Here is a 22,177-nt window from a genome sequence, read left to right as displayed (position 1 = left end):
ACATTTCATTTTAGCGGCTCTAGAACGTTGGCTATTCTCAGTTCGTCCATTGACAGACGACGATATGTAAACGGAGCATCCATTACCTCGACAGAATTGTTAATATGTGTATCAAGCTGTGATCCGTTTTAGGAGTACTCTGTACGTGCATAAGTACCAAGTTGCGATCTATTTATGTGTACTTTGAAAGAAAATGAGTACGCGAGTGGATACGCGGAATAAATCCAGGAGCTAATCGTGTGTGGATTTTAAAGACTGGACTCTTAAGAGATAGAATTGTGTTTCAAAGGTAAGATATACGGGTGGTTTCAAAAGGTTATGCAAAATTTTAAGGAGTTGTAGGGGGTGAGTTGAGAAGTATGCCGGTTTTTTTTCTCATTTTCCTACGATGAGTTAAAAGAGCGCCAGAGAGCTTCAAAGTGTGGCCTACTAGACCCTGGAAGTTGGCTGTGCACAATAAGCGCAAAACCAAGCAGCAGGGACTTTAAATACGGTTTAAGTTTACTTTTATACGCGGCTGGTTACCTCGATTTGTTTACAAAGTCCTTTTTTACGCTGGTTACCTCGATTTGTTTACAAAGTCCTTTTTCACGCTGGTTACCTCGATTTGTTTACAAAGTCCTTTTTTACGCTGGTTACCTCGATTTGTTTACAAAGTCCTTTTTTACGCTGGTTACCTCGATTTGTTTACAAAGTCCTTTTTCACGCTGGTTACCTCGATTTGTTTACAAAGTCCTTTTTTACGCTGGTTACCTCGATTTGTTTACAAAGTCCTTTTTTACGCTGGTTACCTCGATTTGTTTACAAAGTCCTTTTTCACGCTGGTTACCTCGATTTGTTTACAAAGTCCTTTTTTACCTATCACACGAACCCTGCTGCTTGGTTTTGCGCTTGTTGCAGCCGACTTCCAGAGGCTAGTAGGCCACACTTTGAAGCTCTCTGGCGCTCTTTTAACTCATCGTAGGAAAACAACACGCATACTTCTCAACTCACCCCCTACAACTCCTTAAAGTTTTTGCATAACCTTTTGAAACACCCATATCTAGGAAACAACGTAGTCGGGTTAACATTAGTAATCGTCCTCGTATGAGGGTATCTCTCAATGAAACCCTTAAAGTGAAAGGGCTTCGTCAGTGTTTAGTTCACGTTTCTCACTTAGCTATAGAGTCCGATGCTTCAAATTTCCGCATTTTTCCATATTCAAGGCGTAGAGCAGTGCAGGTTCCCAAAACCCCAGGGGTTCCGAGAATTCGCAGCGTGGCCATCTTGGTTTGTGTCAAGAGTCTTTTATGATAATTTAAAAAAATGAATTGGGATATCTACATCAAACGGCGTTAAAGCTCTTTAAAGTCAGATTATTCAACTTTGAAAAATGCGTTACAACATGCGCTAGTTGCCCTAGCTTCTGTTAAATCGGGTGGCATAATTGTTAAGTGATGCACCGCAAATATTTTTAAGAACGCAGTATAAAACAGCGCTGTTACGCTGTATAAAGATTAAATATATTACACTACACTTTCAATCTTGGTTATTAGAACAGAGTTAACTGGTCATTTCCTTAAATCTTTATAAGCTCATGTAGCTACTTGAATAAATCTAATAAACGTTATATTGAAAAGAAAAAACGGAATCCATTGGAATGATTCTACTTAAATGTGCACTAAAGTACTGAACATGGTGTAACAGAGTATGTGCACATTGAAAATGATTGGCAGGTAATATCCCTAACTCAAAAACTCAAACTAGAAGGAATTGAACTAAGTTAAGAATTAAGAAAAATTGTCATGACAGCGTTCGTACCAAATTTCCGGAATTAAATTCCCAGACATTTTCACGTTTTTCATGACAATTTTTGTAGAACAAATGAATTGTTTGAGGTAACAATCTTGAATAATATTTCTTTCAAAAATTTATTTGCCTGATTTTATTGGGGTCATTTTTAAATTCCCTTACTTTTTGGGACCATTTTCAAATTTCCCTGACATTTTGGGACCATTTTCAAATTCTCTGACATTTCCAGGTCGTGTACGAACCTTGGATGACCTAAACAGGATGTTTTTAAATTTTAATTTTTAAATATTTTACGGCTACATTTCCTGCCAAATGATTAATAATTTGCAAGAATTAGTAATTTCAACTAAAATTAAAATGAATCATCTTAATTAAATTAAATTTCCTTAGTACTTGTATTTAATTTGTTTCGAATCTGGCATTACTACAGGAACTATAATTATACATTTTCAATTAAGTATAATAGACGATTTAAATCAATGATTTAAAAAACAAATTTATTTAAATCAATGATTTAAAAAACAAATGTATTTAAATCAACGATTTAAAAAACAAATGTATTTAAATCAACGATTTAAAAAACAAATGTATTTAAATCAACGATTTGAAAAACAAATGTATTTAAATCAACGATTTGAAAAACAAATGTATTTAAATCAATGATTGAGAAACTAGATGCATTTAAATCAATGATATAAAAAACAAATGTATTTAAATCAATGATATAAAAAACAAATGTATTTAAATCAATGATGTAAAAAACAAATGTATTGAAATCAATGATTTAAAAAACAAATGTATTGAAATCCATGATTTAAAAAACAAATGTATTTAAATCAGCGATTTAGAAACCAAATGTATTTAAATCAATGATTTAAAAAACAAATTTATTTAAATCAAACAATCCTGAGACCATACAGTCAGTCGCTACCGGGATGAACTTTTGTCACGTGGAGACTAACTTTTTCGAACGCGTATTGCCATCACATAGGCTATAAGAACTAATTTGGTTTATTTTAATAAATAATCCGACCCCGAAAGAAGGACGATCAAAATTAGCAAAACAAATCAAAATAATGGAGCATCCGTTTCAAAGTAACTGGGTCAGTTTGGTTCACTTCCCGAAGAAAACATATTTGCATATGAAATTTAAATAGCCGAAACGTACTGACTATGCAAAAGACGATCTGCCAGAGACAATAATGGCACGGGGAAAGAAACAACAATTTGCATAGAGAGCAAACTAGGCTTCCTTTAGTCGGACTAGTACTAAGGTATTGTTGTGAATTTCGCACAGCATGGCCGCGAGGGAGCGACTCCAGGTCAGACGGGGAGTTGAACGAGCTTCCACGGATTGTCGTGGAACGGCGGCGGACGGATTGTGGTCAAACCTGTTCCAGCGACCCCGACCAGTGTGTAGGCCAAATTACTATCCCGAATCAAAAATTATCGGGTACCGCATTCTTCATATCGCCTTGTACTACGACTTTGAAGTTAGCTAGTCGGTCGTCTAACGCCCTAATGCTAACGGTATACCGTCTTAAATTGGGAGTTGACTGTAGAGACGGAGTCAACCTTGATTACCGCTATCAGGTTATTCCGAAAACTGTTTTTCTTTAATTCGCTATTTTCGATGCCCACGCGTATTACGAGTCTTAAAAATAAAAGCAACGCATGTCGGATATTTAAATGGAAAAATTTAAGGGATTAGTTTAGTATTTGGGTGTTACCATTTTTAATGTCATATAATTGGTAATCAAATTTTCCGGGGTACATTGGGTAAGAAACGCCACTATGTTTTCTGATATTTTAACAAATATTTATCCGTGGGTGTTAAGGAATGGTGGTTATTGGAATATGGGTGATTTAAATTTTTCATTTTTGAATACACGATTATAGTAGGCACTTAAATAAACCCCTCTCTGACTGTCTTGCCCCAGGTTGAAAAATTCTGCCAGACCTATGGACAGAAAATTATCAGCTTTGGCAGTATAAAGAGAAACCATAGACAACCAGTTATCATGTCCAGTCGCAGCAGCACAAACTCTATAATCGGCTATGAATTATCTTTTATTTAAAGGGCTATTTGTTATGTGCATTGATAAATTGTGCTTAGATATTCCCAAAGGGGTTTTCTCTGAATAGCCCTTTCAGATTACATAGAGCCACTTAACGGCCAACTATATAACTTCTGGATTGATCAGTAGTCAAAAATAAGTAGTAGAAACAAGTAGTTTTAAAAATTAGTAGTAGTTGTAGCAGAAACCAGTAGTTTCAAAAATTAGTAGTAGTTGTAGCAGAAACCAGTAGTTTCAAAAAGGGAGTAGTAGTAGTAAAAACCAGTAGTTTCAAAAAATAGTCGCAGTAGTCGTACTAGAAACCATTAGTTTCAAAAAGGAGTAGTACTAGTATTAGTAGTAGAAAAAAAGTAGTTTCAAAAAGAAGTAGTACTAGTAGTAGTAGTAGAAAAAAAGTAGTTTCAAAAAGAAGTAGTACTAGTAGTAGTAGTAGTAGTAGTAGTAGAAAAAAAGTAGTTTTAAAAACTAATTGTAGAAACTAGTAGTTTCAAAAACTAATTGTAAAAACTAGTAGTTTCAAAAACTAATTGTTGTTGTCGAAACTAGTAGTTTCAAAAAGTAATAGTTGTTTTAGAAACTAGTAGTTTCAAAAAGTAATTGTAAAAACTAGTAGTTTCAAAAACTAATTGTTGTTGTCGAAACTAGTAGTTTCAAAAAGTAATAGTTGTTTTAGAAACTAGTAGTTTCAAAAAGTAATTGTTGTTGTAGAAACTAGTAGTTCCTAAAAGATAATTAATAGATGCTACTAGCAAAACCAAAATATTTTAAAAGACCATTGATATTGAACTATTTAAATCTTTATTGGTATACATTTTTCAAGAAACATTTCATAAGCCTTTTTTTGCCCCGAAAATTTCCACTCGCACGAACAAGGGTCAAACGGCCTATTTAACATTTAGGGAAAAACTTTGAAGACAGATAAGAAAATTTATCAAAATTCTTTGAATATAAATGTAATGCTTAGTTGGTGAAAATAATATTTAAGAAACGCGCTTTTCTATTGTACGGTAGAAATGGCTAACGCGACCTTTTAAATTCTATGACAACGAAAACAAAAGTACACGAGACAGAACATTTATTTCTATACAGAAGAAATTCGCTTTCGCGGAAACCCATTCGAATGAAACGAACGTTTTGCGTGTTCCTACTAGTATTCAATTGGAAAAATAACTAACTTCCGGATGTAATGTTACAGTTACGTCGATTCGGGCGTACGTTTAACATTTGACTAACAATCGAAGAAAATAGCGAAATATGTACCGCTATTGTGGATTCGTACGTTAAATGAAAACATTCAGCCAACCTTGAAATCAAAAGTTTCTTGAACTTTTCTTACTCCGCAGCAACGGATTTAATATAATCTGGTAAATCTGGATTTTTTTACGGAGATTAAAAAATAAAGGTTATGACTTTAATTTATCCGTAATCAATTTATTGGTAAATATATCTATATTTTTTAGTATTAATTTAATACAATGCTACGTTAGTTCCAGAACTAAGTATCTCAAAAAATAAATTTGTTAAAAATAATTTAAATATTAAAGATACATTTAAATATTAAAGATGCATTTAAATATTAAAGATGAATTTAAATATTAAAGATGAATTTAAATATTAAAGATGAATTTAAATATTAAAGATGAATTTAAATATTAAAGATAAATTTAAATATTAAAGATAAATTTGAATATTAAAGATAAATTTGAATATTAAAGATAAATTTGAATATTAAAGATAAATTTGAATATTAAAGATAAATTTGAATATTAAAGATACATTTGAATATTAAAGATACATTTGAATATTAAAGATGAATTTAAATATTAAAGATGAATTTAAATATTAAAGATGAATTTAAATATTAAAGATGATTTTAAATATTAAGGATGAATTTAAATATTAAAGATGAATTTAAATATTAAAGATGAATTTAAATATTAAGGATGAATTTAAATATTAAGGATGAATTTAAATATTAAGGATGAATTTAAATATTAAAGATGAATTTAAATATTAAAGATGAATTTAAATATTAAAGATGAATTTAAATATTAAAGATGAATTTAAATATTAAAGATGAATTTAAATATTAAAGATGAATTTAAATATTAAAGATGAATTAAAATATTAAAGATGAATTAAAATATTAAAGATAAATTTAAATATTAAAGATAAATTTAAATATTAAAAATGAATTTAAATATTAAAAATGAATTTAAATATTAAAAATGAATTTAAATATTAAAGATAAATTTAAATATTAAAGATACATTTAAATATAAAGATAAAAGTTACACAAATACACTTTATGAACACTGGAAACTATTTTCATTGTTTTTCTTTAAAGTGTAACAAGTGACTACAAGTATTGGTACGAATTTGGCTGCACACTATCCAAATATTAGAAAAGATTGGGGATAATCTAATTTATAATTTTTTAGGCCATGGTGCAATTCACTACAATCAAAAAAAAAACCCCAGCCTATTCACACGAACCAACATTTTTATCCACAGTTCACACAATTTTCGAAACGATTTTGAGTTTATCGTTCACACGCTCCACGAACCTTCTCAAGATATTTGGCGAATGAAGTCTTAACAGGCGAATAAAATTTATCGTTATTTCTAAATATTGCTTAAAAACGAGTTTTCGGAATTTTACCTTCATTCACAGGGAGCAACAAACAGTTAAACGTTTTATCAGAAGTGAATAAGAGATAAGTATTCGTCTCCCTATAGATCGATTTACAATATTTAACGGGCAAAGACGACTTTAAAGGGGTAAAATTCATCCGAGGTAACGTGGTGATGGCGTTATTTGTTAGTAGATGGCGCTCTGATAGCAACATGACGTCATAATTTTGATTTTCAACGATTGGTCGAAAGTTTTCAGTTTGTAGTGGAGAACGGTTTTGTCGAGATTTAAAATACAAAATTATCTTCTCTGATTAGATAGTTTAAAATTGTATTATAGTGCCATCTATCCCCGGTAGAATTTTGTTTATATATATTTTAATACAGAGTTTTGAGGCCGAAGTCTTCTCGCGACTTATGGAGTAATGGCACTGTGACGTCCTAGTACGTCACCCATGCGCCCAAAATGGCGGCCATGGCCAAAGCTACGGGGTGCTACTACTCTATAGGACCCGAACATATAAAAAAAAAGAAACAGTAAACAATTTTGTACATCAGTAAAAAATGTAAAAAAAATTAAACCAATTATAATTAAAATTATGCAATAAATAAATGGTGCAGTCTAAAGAAAAACAAATATAAAAACCACACAAGCCTTTTTTCAATCCCTTAATAGATGCTTCTAAAATACGGGAGGTCATGTGACAATGTTTTGTCTACGTCACTTAGCTGTAGCTCTTGAAGGTAGAGAGCTCGCGCTGCAGTCGCGAGACCCTTCGGAATATGAAACCCGCGTGCAAGCAAATAGTAAAGCACTTAAATAACTGGCACTCGTGACGTGGATAAAAACATTTTATCCTTCTAAATTTTATTGTTTTATTTTATAGAAACATCTATTTTACAGCTTATAAACGTCGTTTAATATTAAACTTTTAAATTTTATTTTTAGGGCGAGCTTAGAAACTTCATACCGTCGGCCTGGCAGTTTCCAAAACTATTACATGGCGAAAACGATTTATTAATTATTACATATTCCTACGCAGTTTAATTTTAATATTTTACATGGTTAGGAAAAGTAATACGTGCGGTTGATTTTCAGCAGGGGAAATATGCGCTCAATGTTTCATTTTATGGCCTAGAGAAATATTATGAACGTTTGGTTTTAGCAATTTTTGAAAATTGACAAATGCGAAGTTTCTAGAAGTTCTGTTTTCAAAATCGTTTAGTTGTTTCAAAGTCATACGTTAAAAGTAGAGTTCGGGGTTTAGACAAGAAATATCCGTTTTATTTGTGTTTATCCATAACCGAAAATTATCCTAATAAAAACTTAAATTTTGCATAATAAATCGTTTTATAACCTCGAATAATATCCATAAATAAACAGTTCACCGAAATTTGTACGAATAATTGAAATTTTGGCGATGAATTTATCCGTTCCGCCGAGCTCTAGTTAAAAGAAATATTTTCCGCATTTTCGTATTATGGTAAAGCAGGATACACGACGAAGAAAAGGACGACACGTAGACCATTTAGCTAAACAGACACTAGTATTGTTCAAACATGGATTGCTCCGTCGCGTGTCCTTCTTTACCGAACTAAATAATAACCTGACAAATTGTTTTAATGAGAGGATCAAAGACTGTTCCAATTTTAAACGACATGTTCACGAGGTTCAAACGCCAAAAAATTTGCGAATTCGACGGAGACGGGTTGACACATTTTCATGAGTTGCTAAAATTGGCTATTGTTCGCGAAAATGTTGTCCAGTGTGAATAAGGCTGAATTTTCCCGACTTATAATAATCAATCACAGAGGCCGGGTTAGGTTTAATTGCGTAAGATTAAATACAATCGACGGCCCAGATACGCGAGTTATCCTTTGATTTCAAAGCTTGGAAATAGTTTCCGTCGTCTTTTTGTTTTCCGAGATTTAATAGAGCGTACCGAGATAATTATTTTCAAGATGATTTATCTTATATCAAAAATCTGATACACGCCAAAAGAAGGCCGAAGAAAGAATCTAATATTTATACAGTTACCATAGCGTTCATTTCAAACTAGTTATCAATGGATTAATTCAGTAGATTTGCGATAGAGGTAAGTCGAGCGTACGGTTCAAGCCGGGCTTGGACCGGGTGGGTACGAATGTTGACGGGCTTGAAATGGGCGGGTTTATAAAGTTGCTTATCGGGTGGGTTTATAATGTTGCTTATCGGGTGGGTTCAGTCTCAAATGGGTTTATAAAGTTGCTTATCGGGTGGGCTCACGTTCGGGCGGGTTTATAAAGTTGCTTATCAGGTGGGTTTATAATGTTGCTTATCGGGTGGGTTCAGTCTCAAATGGGTTTATAAAGTTGCTTATCGGGTGGGCTCGGGTTCGGACGGGTTTATAAAGTTGCTTATCGGGTGGTTTCAGCTTCGGGCGGGTTTATAAAGTGGCTTATCGGGTGGGTTTATAATGTTGCTTATCGGGAGGGCTCAGGTTCGGGCGGGTTTATAAAGTTGCTTATCGGGTGGTTTCAGCTTCGGGTGGGTTTATTAAGTTACTTATCGGGTGGGCTCGGGTTCGGGTGGGCTTATTAAGTTACTTATCGGGTGGGCTTATTAAGTTACTTATCGGGTGGGCTCTGGTTCGGGTTGGCTTATTAAGTTGCTTATCGGGTGGGCTCAGGTTGGGCGCGTTTATAAAGTTGCTTATCGGTAGGGCTCGGGTTCGGGCGTGTTTATAAAGTTTCTTATTAGGTGGGCTCGGGTTCGGGCGTGTTTATAAAGTTTCTTATTAGGTGGGCTCGGGTTCGGGCGGGTTTAAAGTTGCTTATTAGGTGGGCTCGGGTTCGGGCGGGTTTAAAGTTGCTTATTAGGTGGGCTCGGGTTCGGGCGGGTTTTATATCTGTCGGGCATGGGCTTTTGTCTGTAAAAGCTCAGGCCCGAATTATTCGCAAAATATTTTAATCGTATAAGGTAAGGGCCGCAAAGCTTTTTCTTTGCTAAATAATTGTAAAGGTGTCATCAAGGGCGATTTTCACTTGGTTTTAGGTAAACGCCGCCTGTATAATTTTAAAGTCTGTTGCGGTTTCGAATTTTTTCTTACGTATTTTACTGCGGAGCGTAAGTCACTTCAAGGTCGGCCTAAAAGCTACCCCGTTTCGCACGGTAAATATTCTAGTAACACAGCAAATTGACCTAAGTAAAGTTTTTTCAGAGTTTTCACCCAGTGCCACAAGCTGATATCGAACCTTTTGCTGCGAGGCGAGAGTGCTAACCACTCCGCCAACACACAATGTTTTTGATCTGGCAACATTTTTAACCTTGGATATTTTTTTTGGGTCATATGTTATTTCGTTAAATAATTATACGCTTAGATTTAGGAAAATAGGTGAAAATATTAATGGAAAACACTTTTTTTTTTATTATTTTGTACAAACACCGGCATTTCTTACTATTTAGTATCTGCGCTGTTTAAAATTAACAAGTTGGCAAGCCAAAATATACCTCTCCTCGGAAGAGTTTTTAATTTTCAGTGAAGCGTAACTGTATCCGTGGTTCTGCGGTAGAACGCTCACCTGTCGTGCAAGATGGCTCGGGTTCGAATCCCGGCCGATTAAAAATTTATACTACACCCAATGACAAAAAGAGGGCGCTTTTGGAAAAACCTTTTCCCTGATTCTAAGAAACTGGGTACGCAGTGATTACCCTTTGCCCCGAAAATGCGAACGCGTTCGCAGGCCAGACAGACAGACACGGTAGTTGTATAACCCCTCCTAGGGTACAAAGTCCCCTCGGAGAGGTAAAAATCAAGAAATTTTATTGATGAGTTAACGTGACAAACACTAGTCTCCAGAATAGTGTAAAGTTATTGAAGAAAAAAAAATATTACTGCCCAGAATAAGTTGAGTATTATTTAGGTTACTGAAAACTTGGGAGTTTATCTTCCGGGTCCGTTAACATGATCTACTACCTAAGCCCCTCCCTCAAAAGGGAATCCTCCATTTTTCCTAATTGTATCGCGCCATCTAGTATCGGTCGTGATATTATATTTCGAGTAAATGTCATTTCATTTGGTTCGTGCAACTTTAAAAAAGGGCAAATGAAGGTAAAATAAGTATTTAATTTAATTAATTAATCATAGCAAACAAGTTGTTAAATTTTCAATTATTATGTCAAAAATATTTAACGTAATCAACCTTCGACCAATTGTCATTAGCCGACATCGTTGTGTCATACTGATATAAATTATATAACTTATGATAAAAATTGTTATTTTTCCAAATACCGTGTTATTTTCCGAATTTGCCAGAAAGCAACTTTTTATCAACCTTGCCTTTTTTAACACAATCCCCGGGGGATTTATATATATTAGTTTCACGTACTGCGTTCGCCACCGCCGCCGGTACAAAGACACATAATACGTCAATCGATTGGAAATCGCATGCCCTCACCGGCATTGGTAACATTTGAGAAATCGCTCTCCCGGAAGTGGGGAATTTGCCCATTTTAGTGATTTTAGACGATTATCAAATTTAAATTTACATAATTTTTTAAATTAAGAGCGATTTGATTGAAAATTATATTTTGAGTTAGAACTGATCATTTCTGAACAACGTTTTCGGTTGCATTAAGAAATCTTAATTTTAAGTGAGATTTCTACTCAATTCACGGGACCCCATAAGTTGCCTACGCACAATTGTCATATTTGAATTTCGTAACAATTGATACAGGCGCCATCTAACTCGATCACGTTTCGCTAACTTACTTAGGTTTGTCTTAAAATTAATTTAAATTAATGTGTTCGCGTTTCGCTACCTTATTTCCAAAACCAGGTAACTCGAAAATTTCGGGTTGTTTAAAAATTAATTTAAATTACAGTTTTCGCGTTTCGCTACCTTGTTTCCAAAACCAGGTAACTAGAAAAATTCAGTTTGTCTAAAAATTAATTTAAATTAACGTGTTTGGGTTTCACTACTTTATTTCCAAAACCAGGTAACTAGAAAAATTCGGTTTGTCTAAAAATTAATTTAAATTAACGTGTTTGGGTTTCGCTACTTTATTTTCAAAAGCAGGTAACACGAAAAATTCGGGTTGTCTAAAAATTAATTTAGTTAAAGTGTTCGCGTGTCGCTACTTTATTTCCAAAACCAGGTAACTCGAAAAATTATTTTTCGATAAAATTCATCTTGGTTCAAATTAAAATTTAATATTTAAAATATAGTTAATACATCGGGGGATTGTGTGTAGTTAAATGTCCGTGGCATCTTGTTTATAATTGATTCGAGTACTACGCTTCGCTAGATAAAATGAAAATATAATTTTAAATAAGATATATTGAATAAAAACTAGAAGCATACGGTTGTTGAAATAAAATCGAGTCAGGGCGTAAATACCCTTCCCGTTTTTCCATAACGATGAAAAACCGCAGAGAGGGTTATAAAAAGTGGAAATTGAACTTTTTTTTTTCCAATCGGTGTAGAAATGTTATTCGATTTTATGAGAAGGGGTATTACCAGTTTTGACTGGAAAATTAGTTTGGCTGCTGGCGAAGGAAGACTTTCTTTGGGGCTAATAAGACGACGCCATAGCGAATGAGAGACAATGAAAATTAGATTTTTATATTCCGACTGGAAAAGTGGTATCAGTAATTATATACTATTATAAAAGCATTTTCTGATATTCGTTAAACTGAAGGAGATTTTCTAAAAGCTGTGATAGGTGCTACTATGGTTCTACTATTAAAGCGGTATAGCTAGGAGTAAGAAATTATTTCCCCCGAATTCTTGAAGAGGGTATGTTCTTTTTAAAAATGAAACGATCTGTGACGTATATTGATGGATCTATTTGTTGAGGTTACTACGAATCTATTTGTTGAGGTCGCTACGAATCTATTTGTTGAGGTCGCTACGAATCTATTTGTTGAGGTCGCTACGAATCTATTTGTTGAGGTCGCTACGAATCTATTTGTTGAGGTCGCTACGAATCTATTTGTTGAGGTCGCTACGAATCTATTTGTTGAGGTCGCTACGAATCTATTTGTTGAGGTCGCTACGAATTTATTTGTTGAGGTCGCTACGAATTTATTTGTTGAGGTTGCTACGAATCTATTTGTTGAGGTTGCTACGAATCTATTTGTTGAGGTTGCTACGAATCTATTTGTTGAGGTTGCTACGAATCTATTTGTTGAGGTTGCTACGAATCTATTTGTTGAGGTTGCTACGAATCTATTTGTTGAGGTTGCTACGAATCTATTTGTTGAGGTTGCTACGAATCTATTTGTTGAGGTTGCTACGAATCTATTTGTTGAGGTTGCTACGAATGAAAAAATTCGGTCTTATGCAAATTTGGGACTAGGCGTTCCTCCTATATAACTTTGTGGCCAAGATGATTCGTTCCGAGAAGATTCTACCAAACAACTTACTACCCCACAAATACTATCTTTAATTTTTAAAACAATTTATACTAATTTTAAACCTTTTAATTTGAATAGTCCACGGTCACAAAATCAGAAGTTAATAAATGAAAATGCACTTCTATTTCAGTAAAAAGGTTAATGCGATGTTGAAATTTTTTTACAAACTTTCAAGGAAATAAATGATAATCATAGAATTTGTCATAGATCTACAGTCAAATTACCTTAAAAAAAGTCTATAGAAAATTTAATTCCGTGACATTTTGCTGAATTTTTACAAATTTTTAAAATTCCCCGACTTTTTAGGCCTATTTTTGAATTCCCTGGTTTTCATATTTTCCCTGACGTATGGCAGCCCTGTAAGAACTATTTGTTGTTAGATGCTTCCTTTGAAAACGGGGGTTGTTATAAATTCCGCTATTAACGTCCGGCATTTACCCGGACTTTTGAGAAAAAAATTGGAAATGTTAAACTGGTTTACAAAATATCCGAGATACCAGCTCATTAATATTTACAAATTAAAATTAACAATATACAATTTACATATATATCCTCAACGCGAAACCAAAAAAAAATTGCTCAACTCGCCAAACACCGTTTGTAATATTACGGTCAAACTGCGGAATTTTTTCCATCACCAGTATACATTTTTTAATTCATTACGCGGAACCGGTCCTGTCTCAAATAAAATAGAGAAAAATTTACCTTCCGTAAGATACCTGACAAAAGCCCCAGGGCAAGTCCACAAATACCCAAAAAATCTAGATGCGTAAAAAAAACACTCTTAAGTGGTTTCTAGAAATATCAGTTTCTATTAATGGTAGGTTTGCTGATAATTTTTTCCTTGGGCAAGTTGGGGAGAAGATGGTGGGAAGCTGTTGCTTCTAAATTGAACAGGGGTCATGGCGAGTCAGCCGAGAAGCGAGGTCGTAAGCGTAGAGGTCAAAACTTTGCTATATAATCCGAATAACAGAGAATAGAATGGTACCGAAAATGGCGGAGACCTACTTTTGAAAGCGGGTTTTGAGAGGGGTTGTAGCCAAAACATAAATAGTCACCCCCTTTTTTTATTGTCAGAACCAAAGGGAAATAATTCGAGTAACCTTGTAAACTTCCAAGAGGCGACCGATTCAAAACTAATTTGGCAGGATATGTTTATCTAACGGGGAAAATTTTAAAATTCCATTGACTTCTGTAAAGGGATTTCTTGGCAAGTTTGGACTCCAAAATCGAGGACACCATAAATGTATACGATAGTCCTACTTTTTAAGATTTAAAATTCATTTTTAGCCAAATTAAAATACAATAAAATCGGGAGTTTAGACACGAGGAAAAAATATCTGGGATTTCTAAATCCTCGATTTAGTAACGTATTATTTTAATTTTTCAACAATGTTTTTATCTTTGAAATTTTCTATTTCTTTATTTTTACGACTTTAGGAAGGAACTCTTAATATAACGAATTACTCGAATTATTTATTAACTTTTTAATTATATTTATAGAATTATTCGATGTGTTGATACAATACATCTATTTTTCCATTTAACGAAGTTCTAGATTTTACGAGTATATTTATTGAATTTCTCAGTTGGTTGGATTTTAATTATTGAATATGTCAATTTGCTCGAATTTATCGAATTTTTCGGTTTGTTCGATTTTATTTATCGAATTTCTCGGTTTTTTCGATTTTATTTATTAAATTTCTCGGTTTGCTCGATTTTATTTATAGAATTTCTTGGTTTGCTCAATTTTAATTATCGAATTTCCCCGGTTTGTTCGATTTCATTTATAGAATTTCTCGGCTCAAAATTCTAGATTTTACAAGGTTATGTTATCGAATTTCTCGATTTTCCGAATTTATTTATCGAATTTCTTGGTTTATTATCAATTCTTATAATGAACGATTTTTTTTAGATTCTTATGATATTTTTCGCGGTTTTCTTGATTAAAAAACATTATTTATGAACTGGTTTCGCATTGCGGATTTCTTTTGGAGGCCTACAGGATTTTCTTTGGAATGTCAACCCTTAGACACGTTATGATTTATACAATAATTGGTGAAACAGACTAGCGGGTAGACAAATTATAGCTTTGGAGAACAGGACATGACATAGTCTCATAGACCTACTTGTTATGTTACTTGTGATATATTGCAATCGAACTACTTAGAAAACGCTTTAAGAACCGTTTAAATAACTGCAATCTATTTCATACGCTTTATCAAAATTAAATAATATTACATAGAATGTAATTTGTTTTATTTATACAATTTTTAAGCATGAATTGTAAGATCCAAAAACAATTGAGAATTTTTTTTAAATCTAATTCTATTTTTACGCATAAGGACGTATTTTTATTTTTTAGTTCCATTTAAAAACAGATTGAAAAGCGTTTTAAACAAAAAATATTTAGAAAAAACGATTTAAGCTACGTTTTTATAGTTTTAGGTTCGATTTCAAAAGTCTTTTACACAAAAGTAATAATTTATTTTTGAGAAAAACTGTTTTTGGGTTTTTGAAAATAAAAAAACATAGTTATTGCCAACCTTCAATCAATGTGAATGAAATCGAATGTAAATTATTACTCCTATAGTTTAATAATGATGTAATTAATTACCCAGACACATTAATAACCGAAATTAATATCCCCGAAAAACCGCTAGCGGCTTAAATTAAACGATTAATCGGAATTTCATTTCTGCGAAAGCATTTGAACTTTTCGAGGGAAAGACCCAACCCAGATAAAATGTTAACTACGAGCATAAGTAACATAGTAACAATAAGTATGACAATTCACGAGATTTACAACCGAACTGATTTTCATAGTTATTGCGCAATCAAGATGTTTTCTCAGCACAGAGCCCTCTAGTGTCGAAAATACGCGAGACTTCCGCTAAGCCGAAATATCTGGTTTCCGATAGATAGGCGGAATATTAGGCTAAAATGATATAAATTAAAAACGTTTTTCTCGGCGCCACGAGCTAATTTTTTTTATGACGCGTGATTCGCACGCGGGCTTCAAAACAAAGCCTAAGCCCCTCGCGACTCCAGAACGTGCTCTCCGGTATTAGGCTTAAATTTTTAATAAAAAGTAGTCATCCAAAACGGTAAGTAGTTAGTCCAAGTCACAGCCGAAAAAAATTTCAGTTAGAAAATTAGCATTAAAGCAATAGGAAGTGTCATACTTATTGTTATTATGTTACTTATGCTACGAGTAAAATACTTTTTAAAATCGTGACAGTCTTTAACATTTCTTTCCAAAATGTTTTTTTTAAACTAGTGCTCCGCTTACATGTTAAGTAAGGGACGAACGGCCTTGCGTTCAGACAAATCTTGATAGAAAGGTTTTTTTATTCCCGAAAAGCTAAAGGGTGTGTATTTTAGCCAATAAAACTGGTTAGACGCAAAAAAGATCAGATTCTCTTGTGCCAAGAAGGAGGGTCTATTTTTCTTCATTTTACTGGCCGAGCGAATAATTACTTCGAATGAGAACACGCCAACAAATAGACACGGGATCTAACGGTGGTTTTGGTAATTATTACGTAGATAAATTACTCTAAATCTAAGAAATTGGTGTTTTCCCAGGGTGGGCTGATTTAAATCAACATTTAAATAAACGGGTTTTTTTTAAATCATACAATGTATTTTAATGTAGGAATAAAAAATGACAAAAATAGTTTCTTATAAATTAAAATACATAGAAAATCTGAGCAAACTAAAATATTCAATAGTAATTCAATTAAGATTTCATTTACTTAAAAATTAGCTAACTCATAATGTAAAATATCCGTTAATTAAACAGGAAAAGAGCCATTAATTGTACAGGGTTCGTACAAAATTTCCGGAATTAAATTCCCTGACATTTCCAGGTTTTCCCTGACCAAATTGCTCAATTTTCCCTGACCATTTTTGTAGAATAAACCAATGGTTTGTGATAAAAATCTTGAAAATATTTTCTTTCAAAAATTTGTCTGGTTTTTTTGGGGTCAATTTAAAATTTCCTTACATTTTGGTACCATTTTCTAACTCCTTGACTTTTCCCTGACATTTTGAAATAATTTTAAAATTCCCTGTCTTTTCGCTGACCTTCTGGAAACATTTTCAAATTCCCTGAGTTTTCCCTGACCTTTGGAAACATTTTCAAATTCCCTGAGTTTTCCCTGACCTTTTGGAAACATTTTCAAATTCCCTGACCTTTTGAAAACATTTTCAAATTCCCTGACTTTTCCAGGTCGTGTACGAACCTATAAAAATCAATAAATTCAATAAAATAAAAAAATCCGATTTAAATAAAACAAATCGATTGATTTAAATTTTATTAAAAAAATCAAAAAAGTGCCAACCGAAAACAGCTTCGACTGTTGGATAACGGTTTTATAGAGCTGGGCGAATGAAAGGTAGATAGATGGATCCAACGAAGTCGTTAGCGATACAGCCGATTAAATCTTTTCGGTTCCGCTATAGAGAGAGGAAATCTTGGCGGTCACCCATCGGACTCGAGGTATTGGGTTAGAAGGGGAAATCGGGACTATGGAAACTCCGTCGAGCGAGACGCCAATCTTATCTTAGCGACAAAAAGCTAATCGCTTCCTTGTTTACCTTCCTGCAGGGTGTCGACGAAATCACGAAGTGAGGAAGCATGTCTGTCGTCGTGTTCGCCATCGTCGCCTCCTGCCTGCCTCTGCTCAGCCTCTCTCAAGCGGTGTCCTACCCTTGCCGGGAAAAGTTCCGCAACGTCAACCTGCCATGTATTTGCGTCGAAGACGAAGACAACGGGACGGCGGTGGATTGCGACAACGTCGCCTTCTTCGGAGATTTCCCGCTGTTGCCCTTCCAACAAAGAGTCTTCAAGTTTAGTCAACGGAACGCCGGTGTCCAGAACTTGGAAGCCCAGCTCTTCACCGCCAGTCAGGTGCCGCTCAGAAGCGTCGATTTCTCGCGAAATTTGCTCAGGAGGTTGACCGAGAGGGTCTTCGACGGAATCGAGGGTACCGTGGAAGAGATTAACCTTTCGGACAACCAACTCGGAGATCAGCTCAACCCCATCTTCTCCACCGCCGAATTCCAAAAATTGTTACGACTGAGGAGTCTGGATTTGTCGCTCAATGGACTCCGAGCACTCGACTCGAACCTATTCGAAGGACTTCGACATTTGACTGTAAGATTTATCTCGAAATTAAAAAATAATTCCGTCGGTGTTAATTATACGCTAATTTGTTTGCAGGAACTGCATCTCGAAGGCAACGAATTGGATCACGTCCCGTCGGAGGGTCTCAAGAAACTGCCATCCTTGCAACAGTTACATTTGCAAGACAATCAAATATCGCATCTAGCGGTCACCCATTTCCCGGATCATCCGAATTTGGTGTATCTCAACTTAAGCTCAAACGCCATTGACGCGGTGGGCGATGGTTCGTTCGACGGACTGCCTTCTCTGCAAAGACTCATCCTCTCGCAAAATAGAATTAATCAAGTGACGGTAAACGCTTTTCAAGGATCCGTTCACATCAGAGACATCGACTTGTCTCAAAACTTCCTGACGGAAGTGCCCGTGATGGCTTTCGAACGATTGGAGGAACTGCGAAAGCTTAATCTCAATTCCAACAAGATTCGATCGTTAGAAGGCGCTAGTTTCTCCATCATCATCAACCTCCAAGAGTTGGACTTGAGCAGAAATGGCATCAGCAAAATACCCAGTAGCACTTTCCTGGGCGCCAGAACTATCAAAGAACTACGACTCGATTACAACAACTTGCGGAAACTCAGTCCAGATTCTTTTTACAGTTTGGAAAACTTGGAAGCCATCTCTTTAGCTGACAACCAGATTTTGGCGTTCCCTTCCGACGTTTTCGAAAACCTGAAGAAGTTGCAGAAGGTCAATCTCGATTATAATCGCATCGCCGCCATCTCGTCTACCATTCTGGAGAGCATCCAACAAGTGGAAGAGCTGTCCTTGTCGTTCAATCTCATTCGGGAGATACCCGACGGTTGCTTTCAGAATTTCAAGAAACTGGCGCTTCTCAACTTGTACGGCAACAAAATCACGGAGATCACGGTCTCGAAGTTGTCGGGAATCGAAGGTTCGATCTTAGTGATCGATTTGGGCAACAACAACGTAAAAGAACTTCCCAGGATGTCTTTTCCGCAACTACAAATCGCCAGTTTCGCCGCCAACAGTCTCGTCGAACTGAGTCCGTACGTTTTCGAGCTAATGCCGGAGCTGAGATACTTGAACCTAAGTAACAACGCTATAGCGCGTATCACGGCAGGCACCTTGGATCCTTTGCAACGAATGAAAGTTCTGGACTTATCGTACAACAAAATCGCCTCTTTGGATTCGAATACTTTCTCCAATTTTTCTCTGGACACAATCTACCTCCAACACAACGAACTGACTGATCTGAGCCCTCGAAGTTTCTACAAAATGTCTTCGTTGGAGAAGCTAGATTTGAGAGGCAATAAACTAACCGCCATTAAGAACGCCGCGTTCGATAACCTGCCCAATTTGAAAACGTTGCTATTGAACAACAACCAACTGTCGTCTATCAAAGGGGACATGTTCAACGGTAGAACGACGTTGGAGGTTTTGGATCTAAGCGACAATCACATCACCTATTTATACCCCAACTCATTCTCAATCCACCCGTCGCTAAAGAGCGTTAGTTTGGCGTCGAACAAGTTGACTTTCTTCCCGAGCGAAATCATCCGCGGCGTGTCGTCTCTGCGTACGATTGATTTGCAAAATAACAGACTGCAGTCTCTCGAAGACGCCGATTTCGCCAACATGCCGACGCTGAGAGACTTGTATCTTCAAGACAACATGATCGGAAAAATCGGCGACAACACTTTCCAAAACTCGACGCAATTGCGCTGGATCGATCTCAGCAATAACAACGTCTCTTCGCTGCAGGAGAGAACCTTCCACGGCATCAGCAGATTGAATTTAAATTTACGACGCAACAACATCTCCAGTTTGCCCAGCGAAATTTTCAGCCGACTACACGTCTTCAAACTAGAGTCGATTAACATAGCCGAAAACCAGTTTCGAGACTTTCCAACGGCGGCTCTCAAGAAGCAATTCTCTTTCCTAGAGCGCGTGGATTTATCTAACAACAAAATTAGTAACTTACCGTCCAACGCTGACGCTCTGGTAAACGTTAAACAGTTAGACTTATCTTACAACCCATTGACGTACGAAGCGCATTTAGTTCTGTTATCGGAACCTAAAAGTATTCGAAAACTCAATATCGCCTCGACGGGTCTCCAATTTTTGCCTTTGATCGAAAGCCCGTTCCTCAAAAATTTAAACGTCTCCAACAACGAAATAGATAACGTAGAAAAAGACGCGTTCCAGAAAACGGGATACTTGAGCAATCTCGATCTCTCAAGGAATAAAATTAAGAGTTTGAAATTCGGGCATCCGCAGTCGTGGCTGTCACTTCCGTTGCTTCGAAAACTGGACATTTCGTCGAACCCTCTATCAAACATCCTGGGTGGAGATTTCGATCAAGTTCCGAACATCGAAGACCTCAACGCGGGCAGTCTACCGGAGCTCACCCGTCTCGACTGCGAAGTGTTCTTCAATATGAAGAAACTGAGAAGTTTGAAAATAAACGACTATCCCAATTTGAACTATCTGGACATCAAAGACTGTTTGCAAAAAGCGAACAACCTGGAGAGCTTAGAAACGGAAATCAGAGACCCGCAGTTGACCGATCAGCTACAGGACATCTATTCTCCGCGATTGAAGAAATTAACCGTGACGGGTCGCAACCTACGAAGTCTTTCTTCGGGGGCGTTCGCCGGTTTGCAAAACCCAACGCTATCCATCGATTTGAAGAACACCAGCATTTCGGTATTGCCCATGACGGTATTCCTACCGTTACCGTTATCGTCCAAGATAAAGCTGAATATTTCGGGTAGCGAAATCACCAATATCAACCCGCAACTGCTGCAAACGTTGAACAGCAAACAAAGCACCATCGAAGTTAACGGTTTCGAGAACAACCCCATCTACTGCGATTGCAATTTGCAACCGTTTTGGATGTGGCTTCAAGACCGGAAGAAAAACAACCGAGTGAACGAAAACTTCAATTCGGTTCGGTGTCGTCATCCCGAACACTTAGCTGGTAAAAAAGTCTCCAGTTTGGCGCAAAGCGAATTAATTTGCGACGAGACGGGAACCTTTTCCAGCAGCACCACGACGGTAGCGACCACGACCAGACGGAAACCAACCAGCGAACCGGACATCATATTCGAAACCCCATCCACTAGTCCCAGGCCGATCAAGAAAGCCATGCCACCGTCGGCGGTCAATAGTAAGAGTACCTTGACCAAAGTGGACACGATGATAATAGGGATAGTGGCCGGAGTCGTGGCCTTCGTTTGCATTCTAATCATCATAATTTGCGTCATCCGATTACGAAGAGCGAGACCTCACTACACAGCCGGACCCTTGGCGGGTCCCTTAGCGTTGCGAGCGCAAGGAACTTGCACTTGCTTGAAGCCGCCCAATCACCCTTGCAATTGCTACCCCAATCAAAGCCTTCATCCGCAGGCATTCTCGTATTCGACACTGGGAAGGCAAAAGATTATGCCCCCTCATTTAGCGTACCGTACCTCGGGACGACCTCATCATCTCAAAAACACACCATATTACGTCACGTATCCGGATAGTGACGAAAACAGATAAATTATAAACACGTTATTTAAAAAAAATTATTCCTCTACATTATTTTTATATATTGGTTGCGTTCAGGAAGAAACCGTTTTCCTAAAATGAAAATTCGCTGATCGTTGCTTTAAGTGAAATGGCTGCTACCTCGTGTGTGTAAAGGCTGAACTAAAATTACAACTTTAAAATAATTTCGATAAAATCAAGAATATAATCTTAGGGATAATGTTTTACGTTGCTCAAAATCCCCCTTAATGCTCTACCAGAAAGATCATTTTCCCTTAATAAAAATCAAACTAGCTCGGTATCTCATTGGTTCCCTAAAACTGGCGCGATTCAGCACGCGCATGTGACGTTTTCCTTCCCCGCCCCCTTTCATGACTGGGGTAAATTAGACCATGATGCCAACATAAGCAATCTCCTTAAATATAAAAAAAATTCTATATAGGAAATTTTCTTTTATATTTTGTTGTTTTATCATAATTATTAAATATTAAATCTAAAATAATAGAATTATCAATCAATCCATTGCTTTTAAAGACAAATTTATGTTCGCGTCATGACTTATTCTTCGCTTCTGTAGAACAACGAAAAAAACTGCA

General features: G+C 36.0%; 2 protein-coding genes across 3 annotated transcripts in view; one reads left to right on the top strand and one right to left on the bottom strand.

Moving 5' to 3' along the window:
- The window catches only part of LOC149943832 (telomerase protein component 1-like), an 82,689-nt gene that overhangs the window by 44,186 nt on the left and 16,326 nt on the right, over window positions 1–22,177 (bottom strand). The window lies entirely within an intron of this gene.
- Window positions 262–21,990, top strand: LOC149943833 (uncharacterized). Of its 2 annotated transcripts, none has more exons than XM_090174483.1 (3): window positions 262–289; window positions 17,511–18,059; window positions 18,126–21,990. In XM_090174483.1, the coding sequence occupies exons 2-3, from the start codon at window positions 17,541–17,543 to the stop codon at window positions 21,591–21,593; spliced, it is 3,987 nt and encodes a 1,328-aa protein (XP_090030609.1). In that variant the 5' UTR covers window positions 262–289; window positions 17,511–17,540; the 3' UTR covers window positions 21,594–21,990. The 2 variants fall into 2 exon arrangements, with proteins under 2 accessions (XP_090030609.1, XP_090030608.1); XM_090174482.1 differs by lacking the exon at window positions 262–289 and adding an exon at window positions 16,344–16,432.

This window comes from Leiobunum rupestre, chromosome 5 (assembly GCF_980474605.1).
Source record: "Leiobunum rupestre chromosome 5, qqLeiRupe1.1.hap1, whole genome shotgun sequence".
Taxonomy (NCBI): Eukaryota; Metazoa; Arthropoda; class Arachnida; order Opiliones; family Sclerosomatidae; genus Leiobunum; species Leiobunum rupestre.
Note: the sequence above shows the minus strand (reverse complement) of the source record. Positions and strands in the feature narration are given on the sequence as shown.